Below are 25,000 nucleotides of genomic sequence, written 5' to 3'. Positions count from 1 at the left end.
TCTGCCACACTATGGTAAAAAACGTATTAAAAATTTTGACCAGGAAAACCGTCCTTAAAATTATAGCGATCGATTAAATTTTAATGACCTTCGTCTTGGCAAAATCTCTCAAACCTGGCACTTCGGGAAGGATGGCGCTAATACAATTATTTTTTGTTTATTTTTTTTATTGATATAATAATTTTCTGGCTTAAATATCAAATATGTGTTTTGCCAGTAAACGAAAGCAGCACTTACTTCTGTGGCAAGCTTTTCCCCTAGCTGGTAAAGTTTATTTTATATCATAAACAACCCCGAGTTTATGTAATGTTTATTTCCCACTTTAATCAACCCTTTTCCACACGTACGTTAAGAAGCTCACGTTGCCCTTCAGTACGTTTTTTTACAAATTTTATCTTCTTCATTTTTCTGTAGAATACAGAATACAGAACTCCGCCCTTCGTGAATCTAAACAGCCACAATATCACAATGTCCTTGTTATTGTCACGTTTTCTGTACAAACTAGAATCAAATTTCTTCCTTCCTTCCTTTTTTTCTTTCTTCTTTCTTCCTTTTCTTTCTTTCTTTTCATGTTGTTTTTCTTTCAAATTTTTCTATCTGTCTGTCTGTCTGCCTATCTATCTATCTATCTATCTATCTATCTATCTATCTATCTATCTATCTATCTATCTATCTATCTATCTATCTATCTATCTATCTATCTATCTATCTATCTATCTATCTACCCATCTACCTATCTATCTATCTATCTATCTATCTATCTATCTATCTATCTATCTATCTATCTATCTATCTATCTATCTATCTATCTATCTATCTATCTATCTATCTATCTATCTATCTACCCATCTACCTACCTATCTATCTATCTATCTATCTATCTATCTATCTATCTATCTATCTATCTATCTATCTATCTATCTATCTATCTATATCTTTCTTTCTTTTTTTCTTTTTCAATTTTTGATATCTGAATTGGTGTGTATACAATTCAGAATTTTACCGTACACCAGTGCAAGCTCTCTAATTTGTCACTTTGATATTTTTATTTTTTGTAACGAGAATTAAATTTTATATTGTCTTATGGTTAAAATTTCATTGGGGGGGGGGGGGGGGGGGGGGGGGGGGGGGGGGGGGTAGAATGTGAAGACTTGCCTACTATTTTGGATAGTTCGTATTTTTATCCACCCCTTGTTGTGAAGCTAGAAAGGAGCTCGAATTTTTATTATCCAGAATTTCGGCTTTATTCAACATTTAAATCGACATGATCTGGAAAGAACTGAAAACAAGAAGAGTTAGACAATACAGTACAGACACAGATCAATTACAAACATAAAGTGACAAATAGAGCGACACTCCTCCCCTCCCCCGTCACAAAGAAAATTAAAGGGGAGCAGAGTGATAGAAAATACAATCGTGATTGAAAAATAAATGACCTTGATCGCACATTAAATTCTGTGTGATCGGGTTATGGAAATTTTCTTCGTCTATTCTCAAGCTTGATCATTTATAGTTGCAGTTGCCATGGCTTAGATTTATTTATTTATTTATTTATTTATTTATTTATTTATTTATTTATTTTTTGTTTGTTTGTTTACTGATTTATCTATCTGTCTATCCATTTATTTATTTTTGAATTATTTTCTTTCTTATTTTATTTGCGTCCTTTTTGTGCTCATCTCTGTTTGTTATATAATTATTCTCTCTCTCTTTTTTTCATTATGTCATTCATTTATTCTTTAAGTCTTAAAAATTGACTTCATTGACGTTTCCCCCGTTGTCTCTTGTATGGTTGCTGGATGTGATTTGGTTTGATAAAAGTTATCTCGAGCAAAAAAAAAAAATAAAAGGTAATGTAAACATTGATTGAATATGCGCTACAGATTCTACTGCTGTTAGAATTTGACCTTAAAATGACATAGTTTTTTTTTCCACTTTATATTATGTTCTTTCTTTATTTTCGCTGAAGGATCAACGTAAATATATATATATATATATATATATATATATATATATATATATATATATATATATATATATATATAAAGATATCTTCCGGATATAAGCGAACTCTGTACTATTTCATTAGAAAGATCAATTAGTATAGACTAGACGTTGCACAACCTTATATTAAGATTTACTACGGATAAACTATACATTGTTGCACTGTTATGTCTGTGCATTCATTGTGTGGTTAGTATTCAATCTGAATAATTAATTTATTCTAATTCATACGCATCTCAACTGTATTGATCATTCGTGTTTGGAGTTATTATGTGAAGAATAAAAAAATCAATCTGCACGCAAGGGCATTCATTAATAATGCCTCGTCATCAGCAGTTATTATTTGGAGTGTTCTGATTGGATAATGCCATGCCGTGGGATGGATACGATTGGCTGGACCTGACCTACTTACTCAGTGGCCTCGGGATGGGTCTGGCGTTATGGCTCGTCCACAGGTTTTCAAAGGTAACGAATCATAATGAAAAATAATGATAAATATAGCATTCTTATAATAATAATAACAATTGTAACAAATCACTTGTATATCGCGCTAATTCCATGAATTCATGCTCTAAGGCGCTTTACAAGAATAAAACACGAGCTCACAAAGGGAAAATAATATAAAAACTACAGCACTGAAAGTTTAGTTTGAAGAACAATAAACTAAATTAAGTAAAGGCTAGACTTTTAAACAGTTCAGTCTTTAAATTGGACTTGAAATAGTTAAAAGTTGGAGAGTTTCTTTCTGGTTGTGGGGGACAGGGAATTCCAGATTGTTGGAGCCGCATTGGTGAAAGATCTGTTCGAACAAGAGCTCTCAATACCACTGCACGACTTTAGGAGCGCATTGGTAACCAGTTCAAAATTTAAAATACAGGAGATCAAGAAAACTATTATACCTCTCTTGATGAGATTTATATACTCATTCAACCCTAACACCGACTATATCCGTAGTTTACCCGGGTCACTTTTACCTCATGCCTATTTATTACACTTTTCTGAGACAAATTATAGAGGAGGAGACACATTATATCAAAGCTAATGTTATTAGTTTTTACATGTTAATGGTAGTTTAAAAAAACTCTCTATGTACATGCTCATTTTAACACATTTTTTCCGATTTTGAAAAGTAGCAAAAATCTCTAGGATTGAGTGAGTTAAGACAATGTGATGATTTTATCGAAAAATCAAACTTGTTTCGTCAAATCAAAACGAAAGCAGACGCCATCATTGTTATTTTTAAGCACGTGGGTTGTGTCAACCTTCCGGTGAACGAGTATGACAGTGAGTTGGGAGTACTTGCATTGGATCGGTACCAGTTATTGATTCCTCTCACTGTTTTGAATACAATCAATTTCGTAAATTCATATCAACCATTTTCTGCTCTTAACATTGGGAAATAATTCTACGATTAGTGATCGAAATATTTAAGATATTAATTTCTAAATGCAGAAAATATCTACCAAATAAAAAGCTCAGTGGAATTCTCTTACGAAGTCATAAATTATATTTCTATTAAGACAATAGAAATTGAGTTGAAATTTTATTCAAGACTTGAATCATACATTTTGAGTTGATCGACTTATCAACACTTTCATTGAACCGACAGCTGGTATGCTTGTAATGTAATGTTCATATTTAATCATATCACATTGTACCAGTCTGCGACACATCATAGATTAGCAGTGCTGCTTACTTGAAATTTCAAAAATTCGTAGTGTCCAAGAGAAAAAAAAAAAAGAAAAAAAAATCAGTTTAAATAGCTTTAGAAATAAACATTTGATTTTAGCATGGGTCAGAAATGCTCCAAAGTCTTGGATTTAGGTCTTAACCCTCTCCTTACCAACTATAGGAAAATCGTCACATTCGTTACGATACAACCAACATTTTTATTTTTCAAATTTCTTTGGTACATCATAAAATTTAAATAAAATGAACAGTGTGTTATAGAGAATGTTTTGCTGAAGAAATGATTTATCGCAAGAACTTACTGCTATTGTGTTTGAGCGATAAGAAATATATTTTTCTGTTAGTATTGTGTGACGTTTTGGCAAAATCCTGAAAATGGCTGGTAAGGAGAGAGTTAGGGAACCAAATTTTTCTTTTCACCAAAATTTATTGAGTCAAAGAGATCTATGCAGCTCTGTAGCTGGAGCAAAACAATTCAACAAAATCGTATTTATACGAATTTTTCGTAGTCCAAGGCGGGTCTACACGCCCTTGCACCACGTATGACAACAACCTCTCCTTAAAAATCAGAAAACAACACATAGGATTTCAAGGCCTCAAGCACATTGTTGTTATCTCCCTTAACCACGATAATACACCCTGTGTGCATCCCCTACGACAGACGGCCATCATCTGTCAAGTGCTTTTCGAATCTCTTGTTTCCTTTTTGAAAAGTGCTTATAAAAAAATGTTTTGATGTCAACACGACGGCGGAAACTCACGGTATTAAAATTTTCCGTCTTTGTTCCTAAGGATAAAATTGGCGTCGGTGACGTCGGGTATAGATAGTATGCGCTTGGCTAAGAAGCTCATAACATTGCCATCCGGAAGTATAAGGGACCAACACACAAAACTGTGTATCCATGAACGTTTACAGTCGGGTTAATACAGTTCAGTGAGCATTACTTATAAACGCGGATGGCAAAAAACAATAACAAAGACCTGAGTGACGTCATCTTCGAACTATCTATACATCGTTGTGTACCGCTTCGCAGGTCTGATAATCCATATTGTTATTTTCTCTTTGTTGTATTGGTCTCTCTCTCTCTCTCTCTCTCTCTCTATCTATCTATCTATCTATCTATCTATCTATCTATCTATCTCTCTCTATCTATCCATCTATCTGTCTATCTATCTCTCTCTCTCTCTCTCTCTCTCTCTCTCTCTCTCTCTAACCAAGGTGTACTTCTTCTCAGGTCTGATAATCCAAATTGTTATTGTCTCATTGGACTCTCTCTCTCTCTCTCTCTCTCTCTCTCTCTCTCTCTCTCTCTTTCTCTCTCTCTCTCTAACTAAGGTGTACCTCTTCGCAGGTCTGATAATCCAAATTGTTATTGTCTCTTTGTTGTATTGGACTCTCTCTCTCTCTCTCTCTCTCTCTCTCTCTCTCTCTCTCCATCTCCTCTCTCTCTAAGTCTCTCTCTCTCGTCTCTCTAACCAAGGTGTACCTCTTCGCAGGTCTGATAATCCAAATTGTTATTGTCTCTTTGTTGTATTGGACTCTCTCTCTCTCTCTCTCTCTCTCTCTCTCTCTCTCTCTCTCTCTCTCTCTCTCTCTAACCAAGGTGTACCTCTTTGCAGGTCTGATAATCCAAATTGTTATTGTCTCCTCGTTGTATTGGACTCTCTCTCTCTCTCTCTCTCTCTCTCTCTCTCTCTCTCTCTCTCTAACCAAGTTATACCTCTTCCCCCCCCCCCTTGTAAATCATCTCTGTTATGTACTTTTTAAATTTTTTTTTTAAATATATGATTTGTAAACATTTGATTGTATTCCTCTTGATGGGATATAGTGCCGGTATCTTGGTGAAACTTTTAGGACATCTCATACTAAGGACACTGGTAGTGTGCACTTGGAAACTACATCATTTCCCTATTTGTAATAATAATAATAATAATAATAATAATAATAATAATAATAATAATAATAATAATAATAATAATAATAATAATAATAATAATAATAATAATAGTAGAAGTAGTAGTAGTAGTAGTAGAAGTAGTAGTAGTAGTAGAAGTAGTAGTAGTAGTAGTAGTAGTAGTAGTAGTAGTAGTAGTAGTAGTAGTAGTAGTAGTGATAGTAGTAGTGGTGGTGGTGGTGGTGGTGGTGGTGATGATGATGATGATGATGATGATGAAAATAATAAAGTGTTCTTATATAGCGCTGAATGCCGACGTCTCAAAGCGCCATTGTTCCATTCTGTTTGTCTTACTTTTTCCTCAAGTCCTTTTCATTGCACATACTATCCAATTTTCTTCCTTTTCAAGGGCGCTGATATGACCTAAATGTGTAGCAAGCGCCGTAAAAGCCTTAAAAACAAACAAAAACATCGGCGATTTAACCCAAATTCACATCGGTTATTTACTTAACGCCCCGAGTTTCTTCTTTTTCCCACCACCGATTTCATCCATCCTTACAGTACAGTCATTCAATACGATGTGATAAGGCTGGTAGAAATGTACTGATATAATGGGGCAATGAACAGGATACTTACGGCCTACGGCTATGTGGTCTGGTATTATGACACTCGCTCGCTTTCGGATAGGACGGTCCTAGGTTCGAGCCTCGCTCGGCGCATAGTTGAGTCATTGTAGAAGGCTCTTTACTCATATTCTCTCACCGCACTTAGGTGTAAAATGAGTACCTGGCCGTTAACAGCGTTGTCTCTGTCCGAAAAAAATTATAACATCGCCTAACAGGCGTCATGTCCCGTCCTAAGTGTTAAATGTTGCTGTTGGCCAGGGACCCCTTGTAAATAGCTTTGAGCACATTTAGTGGAAATTGCGCTATATAAAAGCTGAATTTATTTATTTATTTGGCACCTCTGTCTGTCCATCCAGTCATTCATACAAATACAATACAAACGATGTGATAAGGCTGGTAAAAATGTACTGGTATTATGGGGCAATGATCGAACCGGATGATTTGGCACTCTGTCTGTCCAAGATTTAATGCGAGAGATCAGCCAGAATGTCGAGAAAAGAAAAAGAGAAAACAAACAAACAAAAAAAAAAAAAAAAAAAACCCCAAAAAACGAACAAAAAACAAAACAAAACAAAGAAGAACACCAACAGCGACCCCCCCCCCCCCCCCAATAATTAGAAGAAAAAAAAAAGTTTGGTGTCCAACATTTATTTTATGTTGATGTCGTAAAATTGAGTAACTCCTTTTTTTCTTTTCTTTTTTTCTTTTCTTTTTATTTGCAAGTTTTTTTAAATATTTTTTTTTTTTACACAATCTTCTTGATCGGTGTCAGAGAATTCTATCTGGCTGCCATTTTATCGGGATGTTTCGAGAAATTAATACTTGAGTGGAAAGATTTTTGTGCCCCCCCCCCCCTCTCTTTCTCTCTCTGTCTTTCTCTCTCTCTGTCTCTCTCTGTCTCTCTCTATCTATCTATCTCTCTCTGTCTCTCTGTCTTTCTCTCTCTCTCTCTCTCTCTCTCTCTCTCTCTCTCTCTTCCCCCCCCCGCCAATAATAAAAAAAAGTTTTAAAAAATAATACCCCTTGAAACACAAACTATCTTGTGTATGTGTATGTGTGCGCGCGCGTATGTGTTTGTGTGTGCGAGAGAGAGAGAGAGAGAGAGAGAGAGAGAGAGAGAGAGAGAGAGATAGATAGATAGAGGGAGAGAGTAGATATATATATATATATATATATAGAGAGAGAGAGAGAGAGAGAGAGAGTAGAGTAGAGAGAGAGATAGAGAGAGAGTAGAGTAGAGAAAGAGAGATAGATAGATAGATAGATAGAGAGAGAGAGAGAGAGAGAGAGAGAGAGAGAGAGACAGAGATAGATAGATAGATAGATAGATAGAGAGAGAGATAGATAGATAGATAGATAGATAGATAGATAGATAGATAGATAGATAGAGAGAGAGACAGAGAGAGAGATAGATAGATAGATAGAGAGAGAGAGAGAGTCTATCCACAAGTTGGCACCCAATAATCACCAGGTCATGGGGTTTATCCAAACCATCAAACACCTTTCCTGGTTTGATAACACTCTGAGGGCATGACTCATCCTGCTTGATGGGTGTTTATATTTCCCACCTTCCAACCTCATTACTATCATATGATATAATATAATATGATAACATATAATTTAATATATATGTGTATATATATAAATATATATATATATATATATATATATATATATATATATATATATATATATATATATATGATATTATAATATATTATAAAATGATATTATCATAATATGATATAACTAGATCAATAGATATTAGATGAATGGATAAAAAGGTAAATAAAATGAATGAATAGGTAAATAAATAAATACATAAATAAATAAAAAATTAATGAAAAAATCAAACAATCAATCAATCAATCTATAAGTTCTATTTATTAACCGGTAGAACAGTGTGTATTTTACTTAGACACATATCATCGATAGTACAATTTTTATATAGTTCGCTATGTCTACCAATCAATGCCATTGTTTACATTATGACGACTGACTGTCCGAGAGGCGTGGTTATCTAGGTGTCTATAGGACAAACATACTAAAAAACCCACTAAAATAAAAAAAATAATTAAAACATTGAGCTTTATATAGAGCAATATCCACTAAATGTGCTCAAAGCGCATTACAAGGGGTCAACAGCAACATTTAGCATGTAGGACGGGGCATGACACCTGTTAGGCGATATTACAATTTTTTGGACAAAGACAACGCTGTTAACGGCCAGGTACTCATTTTACACCCGAGTACGATGAGAGAATGTGAGTAAAGAAACCCTTTTCTAAGAACTCAACTATGCGCCGTCGCGAGGCTCGAACCCAGGACCTTCCGATCCGAAAGCGAGTGTCATACCACTAGACCACATTGTCCTCAAGTCAAAGGCTGGCTTATCCCTCGTCCATTGACACCTTTAGACTCCCACAAAACACCTTTTTCTGTTTTGACCAGGAAAAACGCTATTATTATTATAACAATCTCCTTACCAAGTATAGGAAAATCGTCACATTCGTTACGATACAACCAACATTTTTCTAATTCAAATTTCTTTTGCACTTCATAAAATTTAAAGAAAATGAACACAGTGTGTTGTAGAGCATGTTTTGCTGAAGAAATTATATATCGCAAGAACTTACTGCGATTGTGTTTGAGTGATAAACCAAAAAAAAAATAAACTAAAAGAACAAAACAAAACAAAAACAAAACAACCAAAAACAACAACAACAACAAAACTTGAACATTTTCATAGTGCAATTTCCATAAAACCTGCTCAAAGTGCTTTACAAGGGGTCCTTAGTCTACAGCAACACTTACTTAACACGTAGGACGAGACATGGTGCTTGTCAGGAGATAATACATACATACAATTTTTTTGTTTTTAACGGCCAGGTCCTTATTTAACACCTGAGTACGGTGAGAGAATGTGAGTAAAGAGCCTTTTCCAAGGACGCGATTATGCGCCGCTCAGAGTGTGACTCGAACTTTGGACCATTCGATCAGAAGGCGAGTTCCATACCACATAGCCGCAAATGTGTTTACTTCATATGTTGTGTTTTGTCAGAGTACGTCAGAGCAGTCCAACGTCCGGTCCAGGGGGGGTCACGGTGTTTGACGGGGTTCGTGCAGGGGGAATATCGTCACTAAGCCGGGGCCAGCGAATGCCACCGTTAATCCTCTTAGTCTCCGCCGGTCGTAATTTATGGCTTATCTGCCCATAACATTCGATGTCATAACCAAATTATATCATTATTATTTGGCGGGAGGGATCGGGGGAGGAGGAAGGGAGGAGGCGGGGGAGGGTGTCTGCTCGTTTGACTGTTTTTTTTTTACACTCTTAGCATGATGTATGAAAGATGCAATACATAATGAGATTCGTGGTCTTTAAAAAACACAAAAACAAAATACAGATGTCAAAATACAAGGGGTATGGGGAGAGGGGAGGGGGAGGGAACAACAAGACAAAAGTTTCAAAGTTTCAAAGTTTTTTCAATCCTTTCACCAATAAAGCACACAATTTGGTGACAACATACCTGAAATTTGAAAAAAAAAAAAAAGGTAAATGGAACCAAAAAATAAACTGACACCATTAATAACCACCAAAAAAAAAAAAAAAACACACACAAAAAACCCCCAAACAAACAACAACGACAAATTAAAAAAAAAAAAGAAAGATTTAAAAAAATAAATAATCCTTTTTGTTTAAATACAGAAAAAAGGAGTACCACCAAGCCACAATGCCTGCAGATCCAGAGTTTTTCCCCGAATTCTGAGACGTGTGCTGTTGTAACAATTCTTGATGCCCTTTCGATATGACGCTAAACTAACAATCGCAAAGTGCGTTCCCGCCAGATCTAACTAGACCCAACTACCCAATTACCGCACATAGTTGGCAGGCGAAACATAACAAAACTAAAGAAAACAAAACAAAAAATAAATTCTCCCAATAACAAACAAACAAACAAACAAAATAATAATAATAATAATAATAATAATAATAATAATAATAGTAATAATAATAATTATAATAATAATAAATAATAATAATAATAATAATAATAATAATAATAATAATAATAATAATAATAATAATAATAGATAATAATAATATATAATAATAATAATAATAATAATAATAATAATAATAATAATAATAATAATAATAATAATAATAATAATAATAATAATAATGGTGATTTTCATGTCCGCTTTCCAGCGACAACAGATAAATTCTTTTATCTTTCCCGTTTTCCCCTTCCCCCCCCCCCCCCCCCCCCCCCCCCCCCCCCCCCGTCCAACTTTACATATTATATAAGATCCACTGGTGACGGCCTTGAACATGGAAGTCTTTTTAGGTTTTACATCCCTCAAACCCCCGCCCCTCCCTCTCTCTCTCTCTCTCTCTCTCTCTCTCTCTCTCTCTCTCTCTCTCTCGCTTTCGCTCTCTTTCTTTTTTTTTTCTACGTCCAACTTTCTCTCTCTCTCTCTCTCTCTCTCTCTCTCTCTCTCACTCACTCTCTCTCTCTCTCTCTCTCTCTCTCTCTCTCTCTCTCGCTTTCACTCCCTTTCTTTTTTTTTTCTACGTCCAACTCTCTCTCTCTCTCTCTCTCTCTCTCTCTCTCTCTCTCTCTCTCTCTCTCTCTCCTTCTCTCCCTCTCCCTCTCCCCTCACACAGTCTCACGCTCTAGGCTGAAGACTTCGTAATTACATAATGGCCTTCGTATAATATAAACCATTTGTCGTCGTTGTTATCTTGTTCTTGTTGTCGTCGTCGTCGTCGTAGTCGTTGCTTTTGTTGTTGCTACCGGATTTTTTTTTTTTTGGTCTGTTGTTGTTTGTTTAAAGAATTGATGTTATTGCTGTTTTTGTTTTTATTAATAGTTCTGCTTCTCATCCTCCTCCTCCACCTCCTCCTCCTCCTCCTCCTCCACCGTCCGCTGTTCTTGTTGTTGGTAACGTTATTCTATCGCCCATATTGTTTAATTTACTTTTTTTAAAAATTTTATTTCCGTGTTATCTCTTAATGTCAAATGTACAACAACAAAAAACAACTAGCGACAAGCAAACGAAAAAAAAAAAACAAAATAAAAAACAATAAAAAACAAACAAAAAAAAAAAGCAAACAAAAAAACAACAACAAACAAACCAAAAAAAACCCCAAACAAACAAACAAACTAAAACAAAACAAAACCAAAAACAAAATAAAAACTAATAAAGCACAAGTAGTGTGCACGTATAGTTTTTAATTGGCCCTAACACTTTTCTTTATTCTTGTCCCTCCTCCCAGGTCCTGGCTGGCATATCAGAGATAGAAGAGTCTCATCAGTCGTCCCCTCTCGACTCGGACAAAACCAAAAACCTCTTTATTTTCAACCCCAGCAGTGATCCTGGTTTCTCCTCCACCCCAAAACCCAAGCAACAGCAACAACAAACACAACAACATCAAGAACAAAATCTACCTCCACCACATCACCAGCTTCCAGAAGCCTCGAGATTGCTGGTCGAGGGAGAACTAGACAGCTGTCAGCAACGAGTAAGAGCTTCCAGGTCTCCAGTTCGACCTCAACACCAACAGCAACTATCTCGCCCAAAAGCCCCCACAAGGAGAAGCCTCAGCCTTCCCAATGGAGGTCTGTCGTACAATGACGTCAAGATTGAGTACAAAAACGGACACTTTGTCGCTGTTGAAAATAAACCGACAACGACGACGGCGGCGACGAAAGAAGCGAACGAGTCTGCATCCCATTTTGATCTGTCTTCGTCAAGTCAAGATCTTCCACAATCTTTATCTCTGAACAACAGCGAATCGATTTGCGATGAAAGTGAAGACGAATTCGCCCACTCGTGTCACAACCTGGGCAGAGTCACTTTTGATCAGCGCAGTATCAATGCGGGAAGTAGGGAGGACATGAGTGTGAACGCCAAGGATGTTCCCAAACCTTCCAGGATGCAGAAGAATCGTCGTCCGCTTCTGAGATCGTTTTCTGCAGCGAAAGATATACGAGAGAGGGGGGATGCTGAGTGTGCTTTGCGCGCTGAAATCCTAGCTCTCCTGGAACGAGGGATCACTGATCCTCAAAGATTGTTCCGCGAAGCAGCACTTCTGCTGGAGTCCAAGGGAGTTGGAATAATGACGTCGAAATGTTCGTTGGCGGAAACTGCTGCATCAAGTGCCATGAATTACCGTTCTTTGCCTAGACGTCGTCACAGAGGTCAAAGGCCAATTTCAATGGACGAGGCCCGACTCGGAAAAGGTTGGAGCCAGAGCCAGGGCTCTCTTGTCAGATGTGATGAAGAGGACGATTCTCTGAGGGAGAATTCTCCAGAGGAATATAGTACGAGAAGTGACGTTGTTCAAATGATGTCTATGGAGAGAGATGATAACTGCAGGACTGTGAAGAGAGTCAACAGTTTCAGCAGTTGTAAAGAAAAAGGCTTTAATGGATTTTCAGACGGCGATAGAACTTTATCAAATGGAGGTAGTAGTAGCAGTAATACTAATGTGAAAATCTTGGAAAATGGAGGAAGAAGTGCCATGGAAATTGACGTTTCTTCACAGTGTATCCACGACGACTCTAAAAGTGATAGGTCACGATCTAAAGGGCCAGGTTTTATTCAGCGAATGCTTCAAAAACGCAAGGGAACATCAGCGTCTTCAGAAAAACCTCTAGCCATTTCAATATCAAAACCTTTCGCCACAAGGCAAGAAGCCTTGGATTACTCATCGTCTTCCGCCTCTCCAAATTCTGCTCACGAAATAGTTTTATCCTCAACAACTGCATCCACCGCCACCACCACCACCACTACCACCACAACGTCATCATCATCGCCATCTTCCCAACATAAACGTAATGGGGAAAAAAGCAGAGACTCCTCCGTCTCAAGACGGATGTCTCTCCGCAACATTTTCAAACGCAAAAATTCTTCCTCCGATCTTTCAGCAAGCAAACACGTCGAAACCAACACAGATGCTACTGCAACTGGCGACCGCCTTCGCAGTGTAAGCTCCCAAACTCTAGATCAAAACCACATCTCGTCTTCATCCTCCACAGCTGGTCGTGTTCGACGAGACAGCGATACGTTATCCTACATCGACGATGAAATCAGCTTTAACTCAAGTACCCTAAGCCAGTCGACGAGTTCCCTCTTCTCAGCCAGTTCTTGTTCGGAGATGTCTTTGAACAGAGCGTGCCTTGCGAGTCCGGAGATCGACTGCTACTCTGACGTATTCACTCCTGGTTCCTCCGCAACTCTTCCCTCTAAAGGAAGACGGTCGAGAAGCGTCTGCAATCCGCGCCGCCAAGGGATAACGTCACCGTCCTCGTCATCGTTGTCGTCGTCTAGTTTCAATGCTGGTAGAATGTCCACAAACTCTTCCTTTACTCAAAACACTCCTCCTCGAGCGAGCGGCGGGGCACGTTTGGGTTCTTACTGTTCCGATAACACTTTGGATTTAACGGAGTCCCATTTATCACCCGGGTCTAGTGAGGCGAATATCCAGGATGTTTACGACACGGATACGACCCTCACCTGCCCAGAAACACCAAAGGCATCACAGGCCTCCTTCTCAGAAATGGACAACACGTTGATCGGGAGCCCTTGGTCTGGGTTTGCAGTAGGAAGAGGAGGAACCACACCTTCCTCATCGTCTCCAAGGCGAAACGCTCCTGGAAAATCCTCGTGTTCCAAGGAGATTATATCTGGATTGGTCGATGGCGTGACGCAGATGACTTCTGACATTCTTGCTGAGGAAAACAGAACTGCAACCGCGCATGCGTCTTCCATCAGTCTGCATGCATACAAAGGGGAGATAACTTCCAGTAATAGCAATGACTCTGGTATTCAAAGGGACGTAAGCATGGAGGCGGCGGGTGGCATGGACTCGTTACAGGTAATTTTATTATAGTTATTTGATGGTTATCAATAAGTACTTGTATGAGAATATATCAGAAAAGTTAAGAGGGCAAGTTTTATGCGAAACCCGTCTCTCTCTCTCTCTCTCTCTCTCTCTCTCTCTCTCTCTCTCTCTCTCTCTCTCTATCTATCTATCTCCTCATCTCTCTCTCTCTCTCTCTCTCTCTCTCTCTCTCTCTCTCTCTGTGTGTGTGTGTGTGTGTTCTCTCTCGCCCCTTCTTTTCTGTCCCGTTCTTTCTACCATGTAATGGATCGATGGTCATAATTATGTTGATGATGGCGGTGGTGATGGTGATGATGATGATAGTGATGATGATGATGACGGCGATGGTGATGAAGATGATGATGATGGTGATGATGATGGTAGATGGTTGTGTCGTTAGTAGTGGTGCTGCTGCTGCTGATGATGATGATGATGATGATAATGATGACAACGACGACGATAACGTCTTCTATTATTATTATTATTATTATTATTATTATTATTATTATTATTATTATTATTATTATTATTATTATTATTATTATTATTATTATTATTATTATTATTATTATTATTATTATTATTATTAATCATAAACCATTCCTTTCCCGATGACTAACGTATTCATTTACGCCTCTTTCTCCCCCCCCCCCCCCCCCCACCCTTATCCTACAATTTACCAGTCGTCTGTGCGGTTACGCCACACCTCCCCAGCCAAGTCCGGGTCGGAGAGACCCAAGTCAGACGTCTCCGTCCACTGGGCGGATCTCCTACAGGAGAACATGGTGCCTGGAGGGGAATCATCACCAGCTTTGTCTAGGCGTCGTCGTGATCCGAGCAAGCTGTCCAAGGGACCCAGGCCTAAATCGGATATAGGTAAGGAGAAGAAGAAGAAGAAGAAGCCGTGCTGATGGTTTTCCTCGGATCCGCGGAAATCCGCGATTTTGGAGTCCAGAGGAGGAATTTCCGAATTTTTCGAAACAATGTGCCAGCAATGAGAGAGTTGATGTGTGGTGGAACACACAGGTGCAGTTTCCCACTGTCCAGAAGTCAGCTAGAGTATCAATGATAGTTTTGTCACCATCAGCACCCGAAGAAGAAGAAGAAGAAGAAGAAGAAGAAGAAGAAGAAGAAGAAGAAGAAGAAGAAGAAGAAGAAGAAGAAGAAGAAGAAGAAGAAGAAGAAGAAGAAGAAGAAGAAGAAGAAGAAGAAGAAAAAGAAGAAGCTTTCGGATCGGAAGGTCCTGGGTTCGAGCCTCGCTTGGCGTATAGTTTAGTCCTTGGAAAAGGCTCATATTCTCTCACTGTGCTCAGGTGTAAAATGAGTACCTGGCCGTTAACAGCGTTGTCTCTATCGCGAAATAAATATTGTAATATCGCCCAACAGGCGTCATGTCTCGTTCTGCATCTTACGTGTTGCTGTCGATTAGGGACCCTTTGAAAGCGCTTTGAGCACGTTTAGTGGCTATTATTGCGCTTTATAAAAGCTCAAGTTTTCACGTTTAAAGTGATTGCCAGATATTCCCCCGATATGCAAGTAAGGGAGGTTATGCAACAAAATCAATTCAATTTTTCAAATACCCAGTTATTTCCCTTAACCCCAGCTTTCATTTACTGGGCATCAAAGTGAATGAATGCAATCAGTATAATTACTTATTTTTATCAGATCCTGTTCTTATCTTGCCAGTAATGAAGACAATATTGATATCAGATCGTTTGTGTCTAGAGAGTAATTTGACCGTTTTCTTTACAAGAAAGTCATACCATTTTTTAAAAAAATCATTTTATGTTCACCCTCTATCACCTTCTTAAAAATAATATATGTCCGGCTATGTGGTCTTGTGGTATGACACTCGCTTTCAGATCGGAAGGTCCTGGGTTCGAGCCTCGATCGGCGCATAGTTGAGTCCATGGAAAAGGCTCTTTACTCACATTCTCTCACCGTACTCATGTGTAAAATGAGTACCTGGCCGTTAACAGCGTTGATCATCCCAAAATTAAATTAAAAAACATGGTGTGCAAAGCTCGTATGTAGACTTTCACTCAGAGTTTTGAACCGCCGATTGTGAAAACGACGCCGTCACTACCTGAAGAATTACGGTATGTTTTCACGTCATATTTTCCTACACAATTTCGTATGTCTGGGTCCACCACCTCTTATTTCACAGAGGACGACGAAGAATCAGCAGAACAGGACAACGACGACAACAACGATAAGACAAATAATGAACGAGAAATCGTTCCCGAGGAGAATGATGATAATTGCCATCCTTATCATCAACAACATCCTTATCAACATCCTTATCAAAATCATGTCAATGAATCTGAGATTGACGATGATGGTACCACTGCAGGTACTATGATGACTACAACTACTCTGGAAAAAAAACAACAAAAAAAACCCCCCAAAAAACAAAACAAAAACAAACAAACAAAACAACGTATTAAAAAGAAATTTGGTCAGAGAACTCGTCCTTTAACTATCGATCGATTAAAATTAAGATGACCTTCATCATTGCCAAAAACTCTCAAACCTGAGACTTCCCTCTTTCAACTATCGACCGATTCAAATTAAAATGACTTTCATCTTTGCCAAAAAAAAACACCTCTCAAACCTGGGACTTCCCCTCCTTCAAATATCGATCGATTAAAATTATTGACCCTCATCTAGCCAAAGAAAAACCTCTCAAACCTGGGACTTCCCCTCCTTCAAATATCGATGGATTAAAATTATTGACCCTCATCTAGCCAAAGAAAAACCTCTCAAACCTGGGACTTCCCCTCCTTCAAATATCGATTTATTAAACTCGACTCTCATCTTGTCCAAAAACTCTCAAACCTGGGACTTCCCCTCCTTCAAATAACGATTTATTAAACTCGACTCTCATCTTGTCCAAAAACTCTCAAACCTGGGACTTCCCATCCTTCAAATATCGATCGATTAAAATTAAAATGACTACATCTAGCCAAAAAAACTGTCAAACCTGGGACTTCCCATCCTTCAAATAACGATTGATTAAACTCGACGCCCATCTTATCAAAAAACTCTCAAAACTGGGACTTCATGGAAGCCCCTGGTTTGATAGTTTGTGACAAAAACGAGGGTCATTTTTAATCAATCGATACTTAAAGGACGACTATTCTGGCCGAAATTTTAAACACACGTTGTTTGTGTTTTGTTTTTATTGTTTGTTTTTTTTTTTTAGTCAGAGTATTGCAGTGCTTTATCGTGTCTAACGGAATGGGAATGCGTACGACTACCTTATACTGCCGGCTGATGTCTGCCTGCCTCTTTATGTTGTTCTCTAATGTTTATTGATCCTTATCATTTTGTTCTCAATTAACAAAGAAAAATGAAGATATTTTCAGCACCGTACAATACAATACAAAAGCAGATTATCTCATTACCATCAGTCTTGTCAACCAGCAATACAACATTGCAAATGAAATACCTACTTATTTTTTCTTTCATCTTATAAATGATATATTATTTTGTTTAGGATAAAGAATATTAATTTTATAAAGAAATAAGTTACTCATATAGCGCTTAACTTATGGAATAAACATGTTTTTTTGTTTAGGAAAAAGAATATTTTATAACAAAATAAGTTACTCATATAGCACTCAACTTATATTATGGAATAAAAACTTAGTGAGCTGACAGGGTGATGGGAATGTTATGATATTGCCAGATTGGTCTCAAGTTTTTTCTTTAGAAAATATATATATATATATTATATATATATATATATAATATATATATATATATATATATATATATATATATATATATATATATTTAAAAAAAAGAATAAAAATCCCTTTATTCATCCTATAGGGGACATTTGTCTCTAGGGTCTATTCCAAGGGAAGACTGGAATAACCCAGGCCTCAAGCCGTAGTGCTCGCCGCAAATTGAGCTGGGCAGGGCGAGGTGACTAGCTCAAGGCCACACAGCGCAGCTGCGGTAGGTCGTGCTCGAACTCGGTACTTTTCGGGTACGAAGCAAAGACCGTACCGCTGAGCCCCACTCACTGCCCCTAAACATAAAGAGGCATGTTTTCCATCTCAATATAGATAGTATGCGCTTGGCTAAGAAGCTCACAACATTGCCATCCAGAAATAACGGACCAACACACAAAACTATATGTCACTTTGAACGTTTATATAGTCTGGTTAATACAGTTTAGTGAGAATTATTCATAAACACGGATCGCAAAAAGCAATAACAAAGACATGAGTGACGTCAACTTCATACTATCTTGACTATATGACAGTGAAAAGTCTTTCATTTGTCTTAAAAATTAATCCAACGCAGACGTATGGTATCTAAACTGCTGAGAATATTGATTTGTACGACGGTGAAATATCTCTCGTTCTGTTTTATATTTTGATTATTAACTAAAAGATTGCATTTTCTGTGTTGTTGCATCGCCTCATGTCGCCAAAGACTTAATGCATACGTAGATGCTTGAAGCTTGAAGAAATAAATAATTATATTAGTCCATGGATTGGAAGCTGCAATTTAATTCACGATGACAGATAATATGGACGTTTCGGGTGTCCCCTTTGTCAACAAAACGCGATGAATGAAACACTAAAAACGATTGAAATGAGAGCTCTCATATCTCATTCTTTTTTTTTTAGTGTTTCATTCATCATTTGTTGTTTTGGCAAAGGTGAAACCCGAAACGTCTAACATCTGCCTTCTTTGATTTGATTGAAAGATCCATTTTTGTGTTTGACTATTGTTATTTATTTCAAGGATTTAACAAGAACAACACACTAACAATATGAATGATGCCAGTTTGGTTTATATTTGCCATATTTCATGTTTTCTCTTAGATTTATTGATCTTTGTGACGAATCCTCGGATTTACTTGCAACTGCAAGTTTTTTCTCTCATCATCATCATCATCATCATCATCATCATCATCATCATCATCATCATCATCATCATCATCATCATTATCATATTATTATTATTATTATTATTATTATTATTATTATTATTATTATTATTATTATTATTATTATTATTATTATTATTATTATTATTATTATTTGGGCCTAAACGTTTTCGTTGTGAATGATTAATTATTGCATAATATCTATTGGTACTTAATGGCATCTGCATTAACCATTGACAACTTACTCATTGTGTGTGTGTGTGTGTGTGTGTGTGTGTGTGTGTGTTCGAATGAGGGTGCGTATGTTTGTTTGTGTGTGTATCTTGTGTGTGTGTCTGTGTTTGTGCAAAGCGCTTTGAGCACGTTTAGTGGATATTGCGCCATATAAAAAATCTCTAAAGCTCAACTGTCTGTGCGTGTGTGTGTGTGTGTGTGTGTGTGTGTGTGTGTTCTGTGGTTGGGGGGGGGGGGGGGGGAAATTCCCGACACTTGAAGACAACATCAGTTCCAAGATTGTTCCTCATCCCCTCTTTATTTTTTATTTAGGATTTTTTGGGGTTATTTTCTAACAATTCCCTGCATCTCATGAATAACTTCCCCCTTATTGTGTTCATGCCTATAACCCTCCTCTCCTTACCACGTGCGGCTATGTGGTCTAGTGGTATGACACTCGCTTTCGGATCGGAAGGTCCTCGCGCAGAGTTGAGTCCTTGGAGAAGGCTCTTTACTCACATTCTGTCACCGTACTCAGGTGTAAAATGAGTACCTGGCCGTTAACAGCGTTGTCTTTGTCGGGGAAAAAATTGTAATATCGCCTAACAGGCGTCATGTCCCGTCCTACATGTTAGATGTTGCTGTTGACCAGGGACCCCTTGTAAAGCGCTTTGAGCACATTTAGTGGATATTGCGCTATATAAAGCTCAAATTAAAAAAAAACAAACAATTACCACCCACAGCAAAATCGTCACATTTGTTACGACACAATATACATTATTTGTTCTTATTCAGATTTATTAAGTACGTCACTACGATCTTAGTTTAATTAATAAAAACGTAAAGTTGTTTTGTAGAGAGCTTGTTTGAGTTTTTTAAAAATCCATTTTTCTGTTGGGTAAGTCTGCAATTTTTGGGAAAATACTGAAAATGATCGCTAAAGAGAGGGTTAACTCTCTCCTAACCGGCTGTTTTTCAGAATTTTCCCTGAAACATCACACGACCCAACGTAAAAATAGATTATTCTTTACTCGAACAGAAAAGCAACAAGTAAGTTCTATGCATAATATTGTTCAACCAAATAAGCTCTTAAAACACAATGTCAAGTATTTATATCTATTATATTACGAAAACTTTTCTTTAAATTCTGTGATATATCTACAAAGGAAATTAGAGTGGTAAATTTGTTGATTTTTATCGTAACGAATGTGACGATTTTCCTATAGTTGGTAAGGAGAGGGTTAACTCACTCATTCCTAGAGATTTTGACACTTTTCAAAATTGGAAAAAATGTATTAAAAATGAGCATTTAGGTACATAGATAGTTTTATTCAACTATCAACATGCAAGAACTAGTTTTATTCAACTATCATTAACATGTAAAAACTAAAAACATGAGCTTTGATACTACACCTATAATTTGTCTCATAAAAATATAATAAATAGGCTTGGGGTAAAAGTAACCCCGGGTAAACTACGGGTATAGTCGGTGTTAGGGTTGAGTGAGTTAAAGCCTATCTCCGATGTTTTTTCACCACCCTCCTCTCCGACGTTTCGACTCCTTCATCGACCCATCGATCTCAACCAAATTGCATGTCTGGGGCGTCTCGGCAACTCAGCCCTTCGACGTACAACCAGCACTTACTTAAAACCATCCCCCACCACGAGCCCCCCCCCCCCCCCCCCTTTTTTTTTTTTCTCCCTTTGACGATGCTGCTAGCTATTATGTGACTCGTCGTGTCAAAACGGTATTACATGGGAGTGAACATGTAAATGTTACTCAGACGTAGAATTTTTTTAGGTTGCAGCTTAACTTATGAAATTTGGAGTTAAAATGAATGTCTTTATTAAGGAGGGATTTTGTTGTTCACGCAGTAAAAAAAAAAAAAAAAAAAGAAAAAAAAAAAAGAAAAAAAAAGAAAGAAAAGCAAAACAAATTTTAATAAAACAAATTAAATAATAAAAACAAAAACAAAACAAAAATAATCCGAAAGTAAAAAGACCCCCGGCCAAAAAAAAAAAAAGAAATTAAAATAAAACAAGACAAACACACACACACACACACACACACACAAAACAAACAAACAAATAAAACAAAACATAACCAAAAAAGGGAGGGGGGGGGGCATTTTAAAAATCAACAACAAACAAACAAAAAACAACCCCAACAAATAACCAAAAAAAAAAAAAAATAAATAGACTAATTTAAAAAAAACAACCTGCAAAACTTAAATTTTCTCATTCTGATCATTTCGATCGTATGTAGTATACTCAATTTTCTTTACTTTGTTCAATCCGATATCATACCAGACTGACGCGATGGGTCACATGCTAAAATAAAAAGAAAAAAATATTTAGAAGTAAAAAATAGAAAAAAAAAATAGAGAGAACAAGACGCCCCTTATTATGCAGCAGTTATTGTGCCAGCTGATCGAGGCAAAATATATGGCATCCGCCATGCTTTTCTCTTCTCTCCCCCCCCCCCCCCCCCCCCCCCCCCCCCCCCCCGTGAGTTTGTTTGAATGTCGTGCGGTTTTGTACTCCTAATTGCCGGATAATTAATGCTATTATACGGATGTGTTATGGGAATAATAATAATAATAACGATGATAATGATAATAATAATGATCATTGTTTCACTAGATAGAGCAAGTCAGGAATTTTTAGCGAGGTTTCTCACAATCATGCCAGTCTGATCGTCGTGTGTAGGATGCATAATGTAATGTGTTTTCAACAAGTTATCAAGATGTTGTTTACTTACTGTGTGTAGTTCTTCAGCGATTAATTCGGCCTCATCTGAATCCAGAAATTTCGGATATTATGTAGAGAGATACTGGTTCAGGGTAGTTATTGTTGATGTTGGTGGTCTCCCTACATATTTGTTGCCATGAAGGAAATATTCTGGAGACTGGAGTGGCGTTGTGAATTGTGATGATATTCTCCACAACTACGATGAGCTATCAAGGCTTCCTGCTTTTTCTCTCCAAGCTCTGTAAGTTACTATCAATGCTGATGGTTTTCCTCGAAATCCACGATTTTTTTAGTCAGAGGAGGAATTTCCTCTTTTTTTTTTTTAAAGTTATATTTCCCTCAATCAAATGTACTGGCAGTGAGTGTGGTGGAACAAATAGGTGCAGTTTTCCACTCTCTAGAAGTTAGCGAGAGTATCAATGATAGTTTATCATCTCAATTGCTCTAAAAATGTGTGTGTGTGTGTGTGTGTGTGTGTGTGTGTGTGTGTGTTTGTGTGCATGTGTGTGTGCTGGGAAAGGGGGGGGGGGGAGGTGAATGCTGTAAAAATAATGGGGCTTAAACTTAAAGGCAATCATTCAAAATTTTCCTCCTTTTTCAGTTTTTTGCACCATCGGCACTGTAACTATAGTAACTATCTACTACGACCAATTTCTTAGCTTTATTGTCTTCTTTTCTTCTCTTTTCCTTAATTCTAGACAGGATTTAATGTTACTCTTATCAATCGAATAGTTCTCACCAAGAGACCAATGACAATTGGGCCATATTCCGGGGAAGAAAAAAAAAACAACAACACGTTTTAAAAATTTTAGCCAGAAAACTCTACCTTCAAGTTTCAATCGATTAAAACGAACCTTATCTTAACAAAATAAACTCTCAAACCTGGGACTTCGTAAGTTCCAACTGTGAGAGTTTTTGCTAAGATGATTGGTAATTGTAATCGGTCGATATTTATGGAAGGATGTGAGTTTTCTGGCCAAAATGTTGAATTCGTGTGGCAATGAAAGTGCCGTAAAACCCTTAAAAACAAAAACAAACATATCATGTTTTCTCATGTATCGTTGTATTTTCTGATTGATGGGAGAGATATTTCAAGTCTTGCACGTCTTGGATTGATTCTTTCCCATATTTCAAGGATTGAACATTGTCATATTAATATTATGTCCTGAATCAAAGAGTCGGGTTACTGAATGTTTCTGAATTGCTATGTGTATCGCTAACCATGCTGATCTAACATTTAAATTCCATGCTATGCTTCCTCTATTTTTTTTAAAAAATGGCTGATGAAGGATGTTTTTCTTCTCTAAACGTCCCGTTTAGAATTTTTATTTTGCTTTTTTTTGTGTGTGCGTGTGTGCATTTTGTTGTAATTGAAATTGATATGGACCGACATGCACTTATTTGCAGGTCTGATAACCCAATTCCTTATGGGGCTCACTGTTGTAATGGGAATTTATTTTTTTTAAGACGCAAAATATTATTGTCCATAATAATAATGTTAAACTATCCAGACCTCATAAGTGGGTTCGAATTTCAGACCTGCATATGTATCCACGTCGATAATATGGACATTTTGAATTATTATATAGATAATCCTAGCCCTCCACCTCCATAATGTCATCCACTCTTCCAGAGGAGATATTTTGTACTTTAAAAAAATTGATAAGACAGTGTAATCAACTACTAAAAGAAAAGTGGCGTGTATACATTAATTTTGAAAATTCAACTACAAACAAAATGTAAAATTTAAGAAGCAGCTGTTTAAATAAAATTACATATAATTTGTCTCAGAAAAAAAAAATCTAAATGGTCACATGGCAAAATAGCCATAGTCAAATACCATGGGTTAAAAAAAATAGTCAAATACCATAGACAGTCGGATTTGGGGTTGAGTGATTTAAAGGATTTCCAATACCCACACTCCGTCAAAGAGTGGACTTTATACATTTTGATCCTGGCCCCGTATCATAGGTTTTTAAAAAATCGTTTATAGGCTTTACTATATGAATTATTGACAAATTATCTGAAATGATGATATATTTGTTAGAGATTTTAAGTAATTTTGTATAATTTCAACGAACACATTCCATTATTTAAAAAAAATTTTTTTCATGTTTAAAAAAAATATATTTTTTATATTTTCATTGTCTCAACATGAATTAGAATTGTTCGACTATTTTATTATTGATGAATTGCATTGATATCTGATAAGGTTTGGTGTCCTCCAGCCATTTCTGTACTATTAGATGTGTCAATACTTAGGTATATTAGTTGAATATGTATCATTATACGTTTTACATGCTTATAGACACATAAGCGAAAAAACCTCAATCTCACTCTACAATAAAATTACCCCTCACACATTCAAAGGGATTTCGTGCAGCCTGATTTATGCCGAAGCATGTTCATCTGAATTAAATTCCACTCTCCTTCATTCCAATAATTCTTTCCTTGTATTGGTTCTCTTTTCCCCAGGTGGATGGCGGTCCCTATCCAAAACAGGATCTGACCCGTACAGCTCCCATTCCAACGGCTCCTCTTCATCTTTCGATCTTTACGGCGTTCTCCAGAACTCCCTCAGCACATCCCACGTGCCCGATGAAGTCGACCGGAACAACGCCAACTACGGGCGTCTACAGCGCATGCGTAGCGCGGGTAGCGGAAGCGATTTCGGTTCCACCAAGGGCCGTAACTGGATTAGCAGCGGAAGTACCAGTAGTAGACGAGTCAACGAGGCGAATTTTAATATGAGGTCTGGAGACTCTGTCCTCAGTCTCTTGGAGTGCAGCAGGAGAGGGCAACTGTCTGTGTCTGCGGCTTTGGCTAAAATACGCCGGGTGAGTACTAACAAAGAGGAGAACGACTTCCTTTTGCCCCATAACACACCCCCCCCCTCTCCTCTCTCTCTCTCTCTCTCCCCTCTCTCTCTCTCTCTCTCTTTCTCTTTATCTCTTTCTCTCTCTCTATCTTTCTTTCTCTCTCTCTCTCCTCTCTCTCTTCTCTCTTCTCTCTCTCTCTC

General features: G+C 37.3%; 2 protein-coding genes across 2 annotated transcripts in view; one reads left to right on the top strand and one right to left on the bottom strand.

The window, feature by feature from the left end:
• LOC144981101 (uncharacterized) overlaps positions 1 to 25,000 on the bottom strand; it is an 860,429-nt gene that overhangs the window by 681,730 nt on the left and 153,699 nt on the right. The gene's annotated exons all lie outside the window — the stretch shown is intronic.
• LOC144981089 (uncharacterized) overlaps positions 1 to 25,000 on the top strand; it is a 232,338-nt gene that overhangs the window by 157,436 nt on the left and 49,902 nt on the right. The window contains exons 4-7 of the mRNA XM_078929213.1: positions 11,499 to 14,102; positions 14,792 to 14,984; positions 16,276 to 16,461; positions 24,457 to 24,818. Coding sequence (XP_078785339.1) covers positions 11,499 to 14,102; positions 14,792 to 14,984; positions 16,276 to 16,461; positions 24,457 to 24,818 — 3,345 coding nt within the window. The remainder of the gene's footprint in view (positions 1 to 11,498; positions 14,103 to 14,791; positions 14,985 to 16,275; positions 16,462 to 24,456; positions 24,819 to 25,000) is intronic.

This window comes from Berghia stephanieae, chromosome 10 (assembly GCF_034508935.2).
Source record: "Berghia stephanieae isolate SIO BIC M18660-M18661 chromosome 10, UCSD_Bste_1.3, whole genome shotgun sequence".
In the NCBI taxonomy this organism is placed as follows: Eukaryota; Metazoa; Mollusca; class Gastropoda; order Nudibranchia; family Aeolidiidae; genus Berghia; species Berghia stephanieae.
Note: the sequence above shows the minus strand (reverse complement) of the source record. Positions and strands in the feature narration are given on the sequence as shown.